The 16,431-nt window shown below is 39.8% G+C and overlaps 1 protein-coding gene across 2 annotated transcripts in view; it reads left to right on the plus strand.

Moving 5' to 3' along the window:
• Positions 1-16,431, plus strand: part of dmrt1 (doublesex and mab-3 related transcription factor 1) — a 32,878-nt gene that overhangs the window by 14,766 nt on the left and 1,681 nt on the right. For both annotated transcript variants that reach the window (XM_074670706.1, XM_074670707.1), the window contains one exon: positions 15,932-16,431. This exon is cut by the window's right edge. In XM_074670706.1, the coding sequence (XP_074526807.1) occupies positions 15,932-16,092 (161 nt within the window). In that variant the 3' untranslated portion in view covers positions 16,093-16,431. The remainder of the gene's footprint in view (positions 1-15,931) is intronic.

The following is a 16,431-nucleotide window of genomic DNA, read 5'->3' on the forward strand; positions in this document are numbered from 1 at the left end:
CCCCAGGCTTTTTCCGATTCCCTCTCCCTCGATCCAGATCGTTAAAAAATACCTCAATCAGCCCCGATTCCGATCACGTGATTGGATTTGGACATCCCTAATTTTGAACTTCACTTTTCTTTAAAGAATACAAAAACTCTGACAGTTGTTAGTTTTATTGTGCACTTTTAATATTATTTTTTAATATTTCTTAAAAAAAAAAGTAAACTCAGAGTCGTTTGTGTTTTATTTCGGACTTAATGTCAGAGGGACTGTGCTGTCTTTGATCAAAATGATGTGTCACTGTGAAATTAAATGCCAGGCATGGAAAATCACCTTCTCTTCCACTCCCTCACAGTCATAAAGATGCATTTAGGTACCTAAACATGGTACCTTTTGATTTTTCGTGAAATCGGTGCCCAGTTTGTCAGAATTTGGTCAGTACCTATACAAGTACCAAACCCAGTGCCCATCCCTAACTACTTGTACTGGTTTCTTTCTGAAAAAAAAAAGTGGTATCGAACAGCCCTACTTTTAAGTCAGACTTCCACAGGAGGAGCAAACTGATGTGTTACATAACGTGATGTGTCCTTATGAGTTACATAACTGTCTTCTTTCCTGGTTGATGACTGAATAAGGCCTCTTTCTTCAGCTAAAAATCCCTGAATTGTGTCCCTCGATTGTTGTCTAGCTCCGTATCTTCCATGAAGAGGAGATGACTGTGAGCTCGGAGCCTACCTGCCCTCCCCTCTTACCTGACTGCCAGCCGCTCTGTCAGATTTATCTCCCTCCCAGGATAGGACTAATCAGTTGGCCAAATACAGAGATCCAAATAACCTTCAGGAGTGCCACGCTGTCCTTTCCCCCTCCTCTCCTCACCTCCTCTTCCTCCCCCCTCCCCTCTCTGCCCTCCCCCTCCGCAGGCCCCGCTGTCTCCGCAAAATTGCCTTCTGGAGTTAGTGAGCGGGAACAGTTAAGATTTACAAACAATGATGAAGCTTGTCATGCGTCTTTCTCCATCCGTCACGGCGGGCCGGGCGGAGCTGTGGGTAGAGCCGTCCTGGTGTTCTTCATAAAAGCCAGCTCTCTGTGAAATACGCCCCCGGCCGGCCTGTTTACTGCCCCGCGCTCGTCAGCAGCACCGCCGCCGTAAATCGCAGAGCGGGAGGTGACAGCGCAGTCCATCAAACTCCCACCCCACCTCGCTGCCCTCCCAACATCTCACCTCACACTGCCACCCCCCCTTCCTCCTCCTCCTCCTCCTCCTCCACCATATACACACTCACACTGTTTCTCCACCAAGATCTAGCAGGAGGCTCAGATGAGCTGCCTCCAAAGAGTTATGGCTGTTTCAGTCTTACAGGAGACAGCGTCAAGCCGAGTCTCTCTGAGTTTATGTTCTTTCTTTCTTTTTCGTCCTTGTCTGGACTTTTCAAAATTCAAAAGTTTGCAAGATGTCAGCAAAGAAACTTTCCTTTCACGTTCCTCTTACTTTTTTTGAACACAAGATTTATACTTGAGTCAGACCTCCAAATCGAGCGCCGCTGTGCCGGCTATTCGTTTGTCTGTTTTGTTATATTGGTGTCAGCGCAGAGCGTACAGTAATTTAAATGCAAATCAGATTGTTGAGGTATTGCAGATGTTAATCCTGCTAATCGATAGACCTGCGTGAGCCCATTAAGTTAGAAATCCATTACTATCTTTCTAGATGATATTTTATTGATTTTTCTGGCTTCGATCTATACGGCACTGTACACCAAAGTGAGTTACTGCGTATAAAGTCTGGCGTTTCAGGTTCCCTGCCTCCACTGAAAAAAAAAAGTTAAAAACGACAGAGAGATTGCCTTCAGTAAGTTTCTTTGTTTCGTGTGTAAAAAGGGCTTTACCTGCTTTCAGATCAGATTACTTCAAACACACACACACTGCATCTACTGTTCTTACACACACAAACTTGTGGTCACTCATTCTGTAGATGTCACTGAGGCCTCTCACTCTTTTGGATTTATTAAACCTGAAACAAATCGGTACTTCCTACCCAAGAGGTGACCTTTCCAAAAGAAGTGCTGTTTCATGTCATGTAGCAGCAAGAGTTCATTTCCTTGGTCACCGACGTGTTGAGAGCATCACTCAGCCCCACACAGAAACTCTGCTGTTTCACTGAGGAGAATCCAAACCTGGAAGTGCAACGGGTTCAAGTTACTTTAGCTTGTGGATAACTAGGCTCCACTATCATAACTAGACGTGCACCGATCAGTTGGGTGATCGATCAGTGCCGATTTCCTTAATTTTGGGGGATCGGTGATCGGCCCATCCTTACATATTTAACTGATCTTATATATCTCTGGGAAGGTCTGACAGCCAGCCATTGTTGCTTTTTTCTCTGAGACCTAAAACTCAGGACACTTTAGTGGTTGTTTAAGTTAAAACATACAGATTTTATTGTTTCACAGGTATTGTTAGATGATTTTCGATAAAGCATGATTGGAACATTTAAAGTATATGCTGTCAAAATAAAAACTGGTATCAGCAGGTCAGACTTTTTAAAAGATCGGTGATTGGTGATCAACCAGAAAATTGTGATCAGTTCACCCCTAATCATAACTGTTCTGACAATTTTAGCTTGTAATTAAAAAGGATGGGCAAGTACTGGTATCAGTATTGGGCTGGTACGAGCCTTTTTTCAAGGTATTGATACTCATGAAGGCTTCTGATACTAAGAGCTGGTACTCAAGGAAAAAAATCTTACATCAAGTAAATCGTCCTCGCCAGCAGTTGCTGCGGTTTAACACTGCGGCAAACGTGCGCCTGTTTAGACAACATAAATAAACTAGGGAGAGTTAACAATTAAACTGTATTTTACATTTAAGTTTATTCTAAAATATACTTAAACTTCGACAGTTTTTAGTTTTATTTTGCACTTTTGTTAAGTTATTTAAAAAAAAACCATAAACTCAGAGAGAGAGTTGTTTGTGTTGTATTTTAGACTTAAAGGCAGAGTGACTGTGCTGTGTTTGTTCAAAATGATCCTTCACTGTTAATTGAAATTTTATGTATCAAAAGTACCAGAAGTATGGAACATCCCTAGTAATTAGGATGATGGTTGTATCAAAACTTTAGTGCTTTTATAACAACAGGTAATGCATGTAAAAGTAAAAAAAGAACAATTAAGCCACAACTTGTGATCACTAGGGCCAAATTTTACTAGACTTTTTCATATCAACAGCTAAAGGAGCACTAAGATGATGTCTTACTTTCTGTATGAGTCTCTCAGTGACGACCGAGCTGTCCCATCATGACAGCTTTTACAGGTAGTAAAAGAGGTGATTCAGAGGAGAAACAGGATCACTGTGTGTGAACACACTGCGTTTGTTTACCTGTTGTTTTTCTGAAACACTGAAACATTGTGTTGTGGATGAATAAAAGCACAAAGGTAAAGGGAATGAATGATAAGTTTACTTGAAAAAAGAAGCAAAAAGGTCTGAAAATGAACACATTTTGAAGCTATATTCATTCAGAAATCTAATTTCTTACCTTAGAAGATTGTTGGTCATCCACAGTTAACAACAAATTAATAAGTCACTACACCTCAGAGCCAAAATTCAGATTCAGACGAGGATGAGTCGTCATACAAGCAGAAGTAAAAACTACATAAGGAGATGATGACACTGGGCTCAGTTGAAAGTGAGTCTGACTAAATACAAAGTGCAATAAATATATAAATAAGATAGGAGATAGATTAAAGATATGCAGCATCATGATAAAAAGATTAAGAGGCATTCAGTAATCTGATTGCAGAGGAGATTTTGAATAACGATTGGTTTTACAAGCAGGTAAAACATACCCGCACTATGAAGGCAACAAGCAAAATTTGTTGAATAGTACTGGAGCAGAAAAGGCTAAAATATTCTCAGCCTTTCTGAGTGACTGCTGGTTGCAAAGCGAGTTTAAGTCTCTCTGTTTTACACCAGTTATTTTAAAACAGATTTTAACAATCCTTGTGAGACTGTTTCTGTCTTTAACAGAGAGCTTGTAAAACCAACAGATAAAAGAAAAACTAAGAAGACTCTCAATACAAGACTGGTAACAGCAACAAAGTATTCCAGGACTGACTGAACAAGAGTTAGTTTTCTTAAAAGGTGAATTCTCTGTTGCTCCTGTGTCAGAGTTTACATCAAATTTGAGGTAGTAAGCAGAGAGAAGCACTAGTTAACATTTTACATTACGCACTATTACCTTAGAAACGACACCTGCAGTTTCTCCTCTTTTAGCTGAATCCACAACAAAAACTTGTCTTAGTCCAGAGCATGCTTACGAAATGCATTAGCTTTGTTAGATGGTGTTCAAACGTTCACTCCTTAATGAGATAAATGAGAAGAGACATTCAGACCCTTAAAAACTCTTTATTCCCCTACAGTCGGTCTGAAATGAATGCAGCTCTGGTTGCTGTCATGTCTTCATCAGTCTGTAAATAAGAGCCAGCAGCAGAGAGAAAAGGATCCCACTGGGCCCCGTGAGACCTCCGAGGGCCTCGCTGTGTGTCTCTCCTCACTCTTAGTTACAGTTTAAAAGTCCTGTGTGGCCTGTCAGTTCGTCTTCCTCACCCTGCTGTGCTGCTAAGTGCTCTGAAGGCCTGCAGGGCTGTGGATGGGCTAAATACCGGTGTAATTGTCTGCTCGGGGCACAAGCACCGTTGTAATGTGTTGTACAACACCACCATTAACAGCGGCCTGAGGCTGAGGGGACATTAAATGGCCGGGGCTGTGTAGTTTATGTCCTCTTCCCCACACTCTCTATTTCTCCCTCTCACTTACACTCTCTCTTTCTCACACACAAACACACACACACCATTGCATTTGGTAGGAAGTAAATGAAATGCCTTCTTTTTTATCTTACATGTTTTTTTTTCACACAGCTGTTTACACCAGTGGAGAGAAATGGGACGTATTTCAGTCTGTTTTTACCTGTTGTATCAGCCGGATGGCCTCCTTTCTTTCATGCGTGTTACTTTTTTCACTTTGTTACTGCTAGGAGAAAAATACAACTTTGCTACTCATCACCATTTAATAACAAAGTATTTAGAAATACAGATTTCAACTGAAAATCCATAATGTTCTATACACAAAACACACGACTTTTAATGTCAGTTATCCCCATTAACCATGTTTCATAGATCATGGCTTGATCAGTAGTACATTTTTCTAATCCTGTATCCCCAGATTGTAAAAATATCAGCTGAAACAAGTTAGTATTTTCTTTATTCTAGCATATAAAAGCAGTGAATTATAGCCTCAGCCTCAAAAAAACTTCACACACTGGATATAAACCGTTTACATGTTTTACATAAATAAGTTGCTGTTCTCCTGATATCTGCACAAAACAAACTGTTAGTCACCCCCCTCTAATTATGCTCCTCCAGTCTTTCTCCTCGTGTTGTATTTTGCAGCAGCAGCTCGGCGTCGATTGATAAATGATGTTGCCTTGGCAGCTCTCTGAAACAGCTGAACGACTTGGATAAACACATATGGCAGCTTTAGCACCCGAGAGAGGCGTCCTTCTCTCCATAGCAATATATTTCACTCTTCCTGTGTCCTTTACTTTGGCATTTTTCTTACCCTGTCTGCTCACAATGAATCTCATGTTTAAAATGTAGTGATAGGAAAGTCCCGCGAATATTGATCGGCCCGCCTCAGCTCATTATTGCATATCCATAACTTTTCGACGGACGCCGTCAGAAAGCCTGGCGATAGACTGACAGGCCATTTTGAGAGTTGATGGGGCACAGTAGCCGAAATGGAGATTTAGCATAGGGACGAGGGCCGTGTCACGCCTCTCCGGCAGTCATCTTCACTGGGGACAGATTGGTTAACAATGCAGGAGCAAAGGTTTCTCTCTGCTTAATTAGCCTTTGACCCCAAACACTGATGCCTTCTGTCAGCCTGAGCTCGGCCCTCGACTCGTCAGCTCCATGAGAAACCAATAATGAGCATTTAAGTGTTTCTGACCCCTGTAATGGCTGTTTGAAGGACTGCATGGCTTTGAGCAATTGTCTCAACACATCTTCATTTCTGAGACAAGGATGAGAAATACACTCAAGATTTAATCACACACACAATTCAATAAAAAGAGAGTGTTTGTCTCTTTAATTAAGTCTTTTATTTAAGTGTGTGATGTGGCTTGAAATTAGCAGCCTTGGACTAACGGAGCTGTAGTTGGATGGTAAAAACTGTTCAACAAGTTAAAGCTTTGCAGTGGGACATTTAAACTGAATATACAAATGTAAGCTCTGTATAACCAGTAGGATTTTATGAAAGTAATAAATTAAGATTGGATTTGATACAACTCTATATGACCCATTATTTTCTACTTGGAAGTGCATGGTTTGAAGTGCTGCATCCACAGGGCTAACTCCACAGTTTCAGCATCAAGTAGATGAAAATCTGTTGGGACTAATAATAAACATTAGGGATGTGAGAAAAAAATTGAAAATCGATGCATCCAGATTTTTTGTTTAACAATATCAAAATCAGGATTCTTTGTCAAGAAAACTTTTTTTTTTTTCAAATAAAAATTCGGAATTTCAGTCTTTGTTTTTCAACTGGATTGGAAAAAGTTACCACTTTTCTCCAGCAGAGGGTAAAATGTTTCTCTCTGACCCAGGAGATGTACATTTTATGGGAAAATATGGCTACCGATATAGTCTCTAGACATTTTCATCCTCATTTCACTTTTTCCCATGGTCTGGTGTCAAAAAAGCAAACTAAAAATTGCAAATATAGAAGAATTACAATTAATCGAATTGTGAGAGTAGCCTATCGTCCCAGCTCTGATAAACTTGTAAACAGAACAGAAAACACCAATAAAAACCGCAACATGTTTATCACATTACCATAACAAACCTGTCCCGCACAAAGTTATTTGATTTGATTTGATTTTGACTCTTCTGGTTGCGATTTGATTCGATATCGATTCTGTATTGATTTAAATGTTTCGATTATCAGTTTTTATGCATATGTGGTAATTCACCTCACGTTTTGGAGCAATAAAACAACTCAAAGGTCAGATTTTAAATCCAAAGGATCTGGCTTTATGCTGCTGGTGGTGCTTTGGCTGCCATTTTTTTGTTGTTTGGTCTCTAGTGGCCCTTGCCCATACAATGTAAATAAGACAAACAGCTCCCGACACTTGCCAGGAGATTAATCCATTCAGAGGATTTATTGGATCGATTTTGAATTGGGCGAGGAAATATTTTGATGCTTCAATTCATCAATATTTTTACCCACCCTTACTGACCAGTGTCTTGATATGGGAATCAAATAAATGAATTGAAATGTGCATCCATCTTTAGGCTTTTAAGATGAACAGTGGTTGCACCTGTATGTTAGCTCGTAGGTGGTAGCTCAAAGCCAGTAATATCTTAGTTGTGATTGATGCAAAGTACACATTACATTTGACTTCTCAGCTAGGCCATCTGGGAGTTTTTAATGAATGAAATGTGCTGTTCTAAAGCAGCGTAGTGCTACTTTAAGCATTAAGAAGAAAGGGGAAGAATGCTTGCATTAAAAAGTTATAATTAGGGAGAGGTACCATATTAGGTCCTTTTCTAGGTACCGACTGAATTCTGTCAAAAGTACCGGGTACCGATTCACGTAAAATCAAAAGATACCATGCTTAGGTACCTAAATGCATCTTTGTCACTCTGAGGGAGTAAAAGAGTCGGCAATTATCCATGCTGGACATGAACACAGCATTGCAAGGTTACATACTAAAGAATAAATAAGTTAAATTTAAAAAAAGATTTATTTTATCATTAAACTAAATTATATTTTTTACCACATAAACACAAAAAAGTACCGAAAATTGGTACTGTTGAGAACCGTTACCAATTGCCATGTACCATTCATCTGTACTGTATCTTTTCAAATGTTAAAGGTAACCATCCCTAGTTATAATGCGTCAATAATATGTTAATGCTAACAGCCCTTTAAGGCCTCAAACATTTAAACTTTCTGCAGAAATGTGTCCTCCTTGAAAATGTCAATTAATAAATAGATAGTTACGTAAAATAACTGAGAAGAAACATTACAGTTGCATTACAGTCAGTATTTTAAAAGAAACACATCCAATGTATTGGACATTATCTGTATCTACTTCACTTAAACCACAAGACAAGAGAAAGAAAAAAAGGGTGCATTTATATATTTATAATTTTTTTATCAAAAAGACAAAAAAATAACTTCTAGGAGACTAAACTTGTTCCTAGATGGAAAAAAACAACATGTCAGACACTATTCGATACCTCATCCTCTCAGCATTGCTTCAGACTGTTTCTATGAATCGGTTTCTTCGTACAAACGTTGCAGAATCAGGAGTCGTTCAGAAGGTCAGGTGTGAGCAGTGGTTTGAAACTTAGGGTGAAGGTCTGCAGTGTGAACATCAGCTGAGTGCCCTGAGCCTCCACTGTTCACTGCTCAGTATTTAAAGCCTGCCTGCCTGCCTGTCTGCTCTTTGACTGAGTTTTCTGGGTCATTAATTCCCGCTGCCGGCTGATGAAGAGCCAGACGTCCATGTCGCTTCCACAGAGGGGAGCGTCCATCTCTGCGAGGGGTTGTCCTCAGCTGGACACCTTTGAGACCTTCTCAAACTGTCCAGGGACAATTTTTTTAGACACAGCTCGTATCGTTTTAATGGGAGCTATTTAATCCCAGGCCAACCTTGTCATGTGACAGGCAACTCTTCATTCTTAAGATTGAATTTCTGTTCCCTTGATGATGGCCTCCACTAACTGCTTGTGTCCTCACCGAGCACCCAGGAATCCAGACCGCTGATTGTTTTCTGGTAACTTCTGAACCAGGGGTTTTAAAAGTGTAAGACAGTGAGCCTCCCTTCAGAGAACAGAGAGTCACCGGGACCTCCCCTATTTTAATAAAACAAGAACTGCTAATAATTAATGAATTATCCAGTCTTTGTTTCAACCACAAAACATTCAAGTATTTATTTTTGATGCAGCCCCTTACATTTTAGTAATAAGGGGTAAGAATCAGATTATCACAATGCTATTCGGTGCTTATTTGTGCATTTATTACAATTGACTTCAAACATGAAAATGAAATGAGATGACAGCTCTTGAGCCAGGAAAGAAAATTTGACCACTGTGGCAACAAACAATAAAAGTTCAGTCACATTCCAATAATCAAAACATATTTCAATGAATACAGATAAATCATATACAGAGCTCTTTTTAGCATCTACAAAATTCTTGTTAAGGGAACATTAAGAAAAGATTTTCAAACGCAAATAGTAGATTATAAAGTATCTGGTCCATTAAAAGCCCAACTTTAGATAACCATCGTTATCACTGTGCAAAATATAGGGGGTCTAGGGTCCGAGACCCCTTTATTGACACAAGAGTAGGCCTAGGCCAATTAAAAAAGATTGCTGGAGGATATATTGACAATGTTATTTTGAGACCATATTATTACTAATATAAGATTATTATTCACAATTACTCCCCTTTCAAATGCAATACAATTTTATTTCTCATGAGTATTTTTACTATTATAATTGGAATTGGAATATCAATAACATTCAGACAAAACAAAAACACCCCAACAAAATTAAAATGGGCTCCCAGTCAAAAATTGCACTAAATTAAAAAAAATCTGTATGAAAGGGCAGCATTTCTTTTTGCCATGTAGCAAACTTCACTTTCTTTATCCTCTTTAGATCCAGGCTTGTTCTGTGGCAAGAGACGAGGAAAACAAACACACATACACATGGGAATATATTGAGGCTGGCAGAGTTAATGATTTATTGACTATCGTACCAGGCCTACACAAGAAACCCCCTTAAAGCCTAAACTGTAAAATTTTAGGGTTCTCTTGAAGATTACACTCTGCAAAACGTCTGTTGGCTGGGTTCATATGTTCACATACCTGTATATGTGGTTGTGCACTCCACCTGAAAGGGAAGCACCAATGTCATTTTTGAGTGCAGGGCAGAGTTGTTGCTTGGTGTGCAGTAGGTGACAAAAAAACAACTTTTATCTAATTCAGGGATGTCAAACTCGTGCCATGGAGGGCCAAGAGGCTGCAGGTTTTCTTTCCAACCCAGAACTTCACCAGCTGATTTCACTGATTAGCCCCTGCTCTCTGCTTGAAGGTGAGGTAATCAGTTGAATCAGCTGGTGTGGTGTTTGGTTGGAAGGAAAACCTGCAGCCTCTTGGCCCTCCATGGCACGAGTTTGACATCCCTGATCTAATTCTTTCGAAAGTCTAATCTCTTCTTGGCTCTCCTCTCTGACGTATTTTACTATTCCTGAAAGAACTTTGCAAAAGTAGCAGCTGTCAATCATGGTTAGATGGGACGTAAAACCCTGTTTTTAACGTCTTATAACTAATGAAAAAGAAACGCTTCAGAAAAAAGAGGACTCAAACACAATGTTTTTGAAACAGACTTTTGAAGCATATCAGCTATCATGGCCATACTAGAAGTGACAAGGGCTTCGAGTACAGCTATAAGGCGCATGTCAGTCATGTGAGCTGAGCTGTGCCTCTTATTGGGTGAGCTCACGATCTTAAAATCCTCAAAACTGTGGAGTTAGAAAAAAATTCACCCACCGTACAGTGTGTGCTGATAGAGAAATTAGCGATTCAGACAGGAGACGTTTTTTGATTCAGGTTGTAAATAGGTTAATTTTTGCTTTGGTGTATATGTCAGTTCAGGACTTCTGGAGCCAGCCTCAAGCAAACACTCAACACTGAAACGGCTTTTTAACAACAAAGCATTTCACAATAATCCAAAACCAAGATGGCAGAATAAAAGTATTGAATAGGAAGATAATTTAGATTATGACAAACTATACATTTTGTCATAAGATGCTAAAATAAGTGTAGTAGCCACACATCAGGGTAGATTTCAATGTGGGAACTCAATCATTACAGGATGCTTCTATGGCATCTGTAGTTGTACTGTTGTGCTGCTAAAGTTCCAGAAACTTCTGTAACTCATTCACATCCCTAGTGCTGTTTAATGCAGAGCAGTGTGTGTGTTAGTGCGTGTGTGTTTACTTAAGTGTTATCAGCCCGTATGACCCCTGTGTACGGTGGATGAGTGTAGAGTATGAAACCCACAGAGAAAGCTTATCCTGCTGATCAGACTGAATTACCATCTCCCCTCACATCTGGGCTTTTGTTCTCCTGTTTGGCAGTGGCAGAAATGATTGCACCTTCACTACCTCCCTCCCTCCTCTCCTTCAGCAGGACAAGTGGGAGGTTAAAAAAGCTTCCTTTTGTTAGTCCGCACAAAGACTGTTTAATAGTTTGAAATCTTATATAGAGTGCTGAGTGACTGGGAAAAGGGCAAAAGTTCAGTCAGGAGGATAAACTCTCTTTCAACATTACTAACAGGTAAAGTCTCTCCTGTTACAAACTATTTCTTCTGTACACAGTGTGAACCTCACAGCCTCACAATAGAGCCTCTATTTTCATGGGAGTGCAGTTATAATACACAATGTGCTATCAGATCCTGGCCTGTTAAACACATGGGACATTAAACGAGACCAAAAATCTGTCGTTAATTCAAATAAAATTCATAATATGTAACAGGCAGTGAGAATAATTCGTTAATTGTTTGAATGTAATCACAGTTAGTGTTATAGTGTCATTAACGTGTGCTCTGAGGCTAATTGGGAACATGGCGTCGTGTTGTTTCAGCAACATTAATCTGGATTAAACAGGAGAGCAGAGGACAGACAGAAGCAGCAGAGAACATGTGTACGGCAGCGTGTCGTGATTTAACATCTCCAGTGAAACTACCACGTCCAGTCGCTCTGCGCCTTTAATTACATCATAGATTTCCTGCTGATGAACAGGCAGAGAATTAACAGTGAACAGGGCTAATTCACACACACATTCCCCCCACCCACACAGTGTTATTGCTTTACAAGTGGACCACTGAGGGACAAGAAAGAAAGAGCACCGAGCACTTAGCTACACAAACATTAGTATTAACGATTGAGCCGCCTGTTTGGAATTGGTGACATACTGCAGACGGGCAAAAATTCGAGTCCGAAACCAATCAGGAAGTTAATGAGGAGAAAAATTACTCCTCTTCTCTTCCCTCCCACCACTGCTGAGGAGGAGGGAGACGGTGGAGGGTGAGGGATGAGAGGGGCCAATCAAGATGAGCAAGGATTCTGGGAAAAGCACTGACATCAGCTTTGGTTGACTTTAAAGTTATCCTTTAGAAAAAAAACGAGGAATGTAAGAAAATTACTCTTAAAAAAAGATTGATTAATTCGGAGAGCATGAACCTTAAACAGTGATTTAAACACAGAAGAAGCTGAGTGAGACAGACGTCAATCAATCGAAAGGAAAAAAGCACAGTAGGAGCTGTCGCAGTGAGACGGGACAAAAAAAGAAAGGAAAAGAAAGAGGACCTCAAACATGATTCATTCAGGAGGGTTTGTTTGTCAAAAATGTTGAAAGATAACCTTTGATATTTTTACTTTTCTGTTAAAGAAAATGAGAAGTCCTATTTTAGTTTGCCAGTTAACCAATGAGCTAAAGAACTTTACTAATGGGGTTTTTCTCAACCACAGGGACTTTCCTCTAAGTCAATCAATCAATCAATCAATCTTTATTTATATAGCGCCAAATCATAACAAATGTTATTTCAAGACACTTTACAAAAACATTTACAGGTCTAGACCCGTAAATGTTAATAAAATTTTATTAGCAGAAACCCAACATCAAGACAAGATAAGGAGTCTTATCTTATCTTAATCCACCATGAGTACAGGACTTTGCAGCATTTAGCAAGTTACAATGGCAAGGAAAAACTTCCCTTTAACGGGCAGAAACCTCGGACAGAACCAGACTCATGTTAGACAGACATCTGTCTCGACTGTGTTGGGGTTAGAGAGAGACAGATAGAGGAGAGAGAGTGGGAGGGGGGGGAGAAAAAAGGAGGGGGGGGGGGGGATACACACACACGCACACAGACACAGACACACACACACACACACACACACACACACACACACACACACACACACACACAGAAAGGGAGAGAGAGAGAAACAGATGCAGTCTGAAGTTTGGCGCTGTGGCGACAGTTAAGGTGAAACCAGCAGGCCAAATCCAAAGCTGTCGTAGCTGGTGTCGGACAGGAGCACAGCAGCAGGCCGTCTTCTTCACCGATCCCCAGGAACCTAAGTGCATTTTGACTGGGGAACTAGGGTCTAAATTTACTTCTAGGGTAATCGATTTACATTCCAGATGCCAACGTACTTTGGGGGCCGGGCCTGCAAGCTGAGCATTTCTGATTGGCACAGCACCCACAGTGTTTTTATTTTTCCCTCCATCCACAATAAGATGATGCCCAGCTGTGATTGACTTGGTTTAATAACTCCTAAACAATGGTCTTTTTCCACCAATGACGTCTATTTCAATGGTCTTTGTCATTCTCTTACCACCCTCTACTGGTAAAGCAGTGTTTTGCAATTAACTTTTTTTTTCCTTACATAATCGGAACATAATCATGTCGGTGGACCGTAATGGAAATGCAGAAAAACATTGAAGCACAGACAACATGTTGTTCTCAGGAGTGTTTACCAGTAACTTAAAGTATCTGGGTCGTCTTGACAAAAAAAAACCCCAAAAAAACGAAACTGTTGAAACTTGGGACTACGGATGGGAATCAAAAACCGGTTCCTGTTAAGAATCGATAAGAAATGTTTCAGTCCATCAACAATGTTATTCTTTATGCTAAACGATTACCTTATCAGTTCTGTACATTATGCTGGAGCTGCTAGATTTTACGTCAACTAGTCTGCTGCATCTGTCTTAGCTTAGCAGTTAGATAACAGTTCCCATGAAAACTGAGTCAGGGTTCTCTGCCTAAAGTTTGTTTTTAAAGAACTGAACACACAAAGGAATCTACATTAAGTTCTCACAGGAAATTCATATTCAATACATTCAACATGTTATACATAATTTACCAAAATAATTACACTTGTAAACAATATAAACAACATAGCACTAGCTTGATGCTAAACTATATGGTAAATTGGGGTAGACCGATTATCAGCCGGGCTGATTATTGGGGCCAATATTTGGCAGTTTGAAGCATGTTGGCAAGTTGGCTTTTTAATCCAACGGCCGATAAGAAACAAATTTAAAACTGTGTTGTTGCGGCTCTGATGCAGCAGCTCCGCTGTCTGCCGTCACTTCTCAGCCCCCAGCACTGTCCCACCCACAGTACCATCTGATTGGTCACAAGCAGAGCCATGGCTTGGGGAAGAGCCAATCAGCAGTGCAGTTATTACACTGAAATTTTGGAAAACTTTATTTAATGTAGAAAACTTGAGCTATTTATTTTTTTAAGTTTAATTTATCTTTATAAAACATGTCTCAGAGCCTGGGAGCTGTTTAATAAACTCATGCTTAAAGATATTTGAATGAAGTTAAGTGTTGGGGTTTGTATTGTTCAAAATTTTGACACCAATATTTTCACTTTGACTGCAAATTAATATCGGCATCAAATATCGGTTATCGGCCTCCTTGACTACAAATAATCGTAATTGGCCCGGAAAAATCCATATCAGTCTATCTCTAATTGTAAATTGGGTTAATATGCTATCGCAATTTTAAGTTTCATCACACAAACGTTACTCTTTGTTAATGGTACTGAGAACTCCAAATGTCAAAATACTTTCGGGCAAATGAAAGAAAAGTTTAGTGCAGGCTCATGGCTGACTTTATAACTATGGCAAGGTTCCAAACAACTCAAACAACTGCTATATCCACTTCATGACACTAGATGGCCTACTCCAGTTAGTCACATAGAAGGAAACGGTTAGTCTATGTCATGTGACATGTGATCCAGAGATATCCAGATCCAGCGACTGATTTCATATTAATTTACTTATAAACTCAATTAAATGTTGACACAGAAAACCTGTAAAGCTACTTTTTCTTATCATTACCCATCCCTACGTGGGACAGTATTTTGCTGAACAGCCCTGAAAAACCAGGTGACATAACTCAGAAATGGAGGAGGAGAATGAGACGTCTTTTGTATTTGCTTTGATCTGACCTCTTAATGCTTGTATTATTTATCTCTGCAGTAAATGTTTGTCATATTTTGTAGCATCTTTTCAGAAACATCCATATTTGCAATATCAACCATAAGGGCTTCAACTTTGTACCACACAAGCATGTTTAAGATCTGCAGTGGTTATAATAACAGTAATTTTTGACTGACTGTACACACCGGCCTCAGTTTTATTACTCTTATTACTGTATGTGCAGAGCAGTATCTGCAGACAAGTGTTAAAATGCCTGGGTGCACAAAGCTCTGATGTTAACTGTAAAAGATCTGATGGTTTTTGTTTAGTGCGCGCTGTCTTCCCATTTTTGCTGACTGCTTCAATTTGCTATAAATCCCGAGCTTTGGTAAGAATGGTTTTAGTGTTCAGTTAAATTTATATCCTGGGAATCAGAGAGTGGATTGTTTGCTCTGCAGTGCTGATGATACCACTCTGCTGTTTTCTCTGTCTCACTACAGTATTTCTATTCTCCTTCTTCATCCGCTCCCCTCGCACTACAAAGACATTTTTTATTTTATGAGGGCTGCTCTGTCTACCTACAGCATCCAATAGAAATTTATCATATTAATGTCTCTGTGGAGTATCCAAGGGAAAGATTTGTAGCTCAATATCTGAAAAAGGAGGGAAATATTTGAAGTTAATAGATCTAGTTAATCAAAGTGGGGCAGAAAATCATCATTTATTTCCATAATTCTTAAAAGCAAACATAATCTGAGAAGTAAACTACATTTTTGGAGAGATCAGCTTGAAGATATGTAAGAGATGTTGAGCTGTCATGGAGGAGTGGATGTAACAGCATTTGTGTTGAGATCTAAAGTGTGTGTTTTTTTTTTGTCTCTGCAGCTTTCTCTCCAGGAGGGATCTCCACTCCTCAGGACTCCACCCTGACCTGCAGGTCCATCAGCTGCCTGGTCAACTCTGACATCAGCACTGAGTGCGAGACCAACAGCGAGACCCCGGACTTCACCGTCAACACCATCATGGACGGGGATGCTACCAAATAAGAGAAGCTAAGAGTAGCATTACATGCCAAAGCATCATGAGATCAGCCAGATTTAATGTTGTGCAAAAAATATGAAAGTTAGAGTTGCTTTAGCTCCTGTTTCTGTCCTGAAGTCACAACATGTGTCCTGATTCTTTTACAAGTACAGCCAGTTAGCATTTTTTCCTTTCATTTGTTCACCTTGAGCCTCACTGCCCTTAAATCTTCTGTTAAAGCAGTTCATGAGCACGGGAGGAGCTTTCTGACGAAAAGATGTGCAAGTTCACAAGCAACTACATGCAAATCTTTCATAGTTTTAATCTGTTTTTATTTTTGACTAACTCTTTAAAAAAGACACTGT

Source organism: Halichoeres trimaculatus, unplaced genomic scaffold (assembly GCF_033239565.1).
Source record: "Halichoeres trimaculatus isolate MK-OKI-2021-1 unplaced genomic scaffold, fHalTri1.1 fHalTri1_scaffold_5, whole genome shotgun sequence".
Lineage (NCBI taxonomy): Eukaryota > Metazoa > Chordata > Actinopteri > Labriformes > Labridae > Halichoeres > Halichoeres trimaculatus.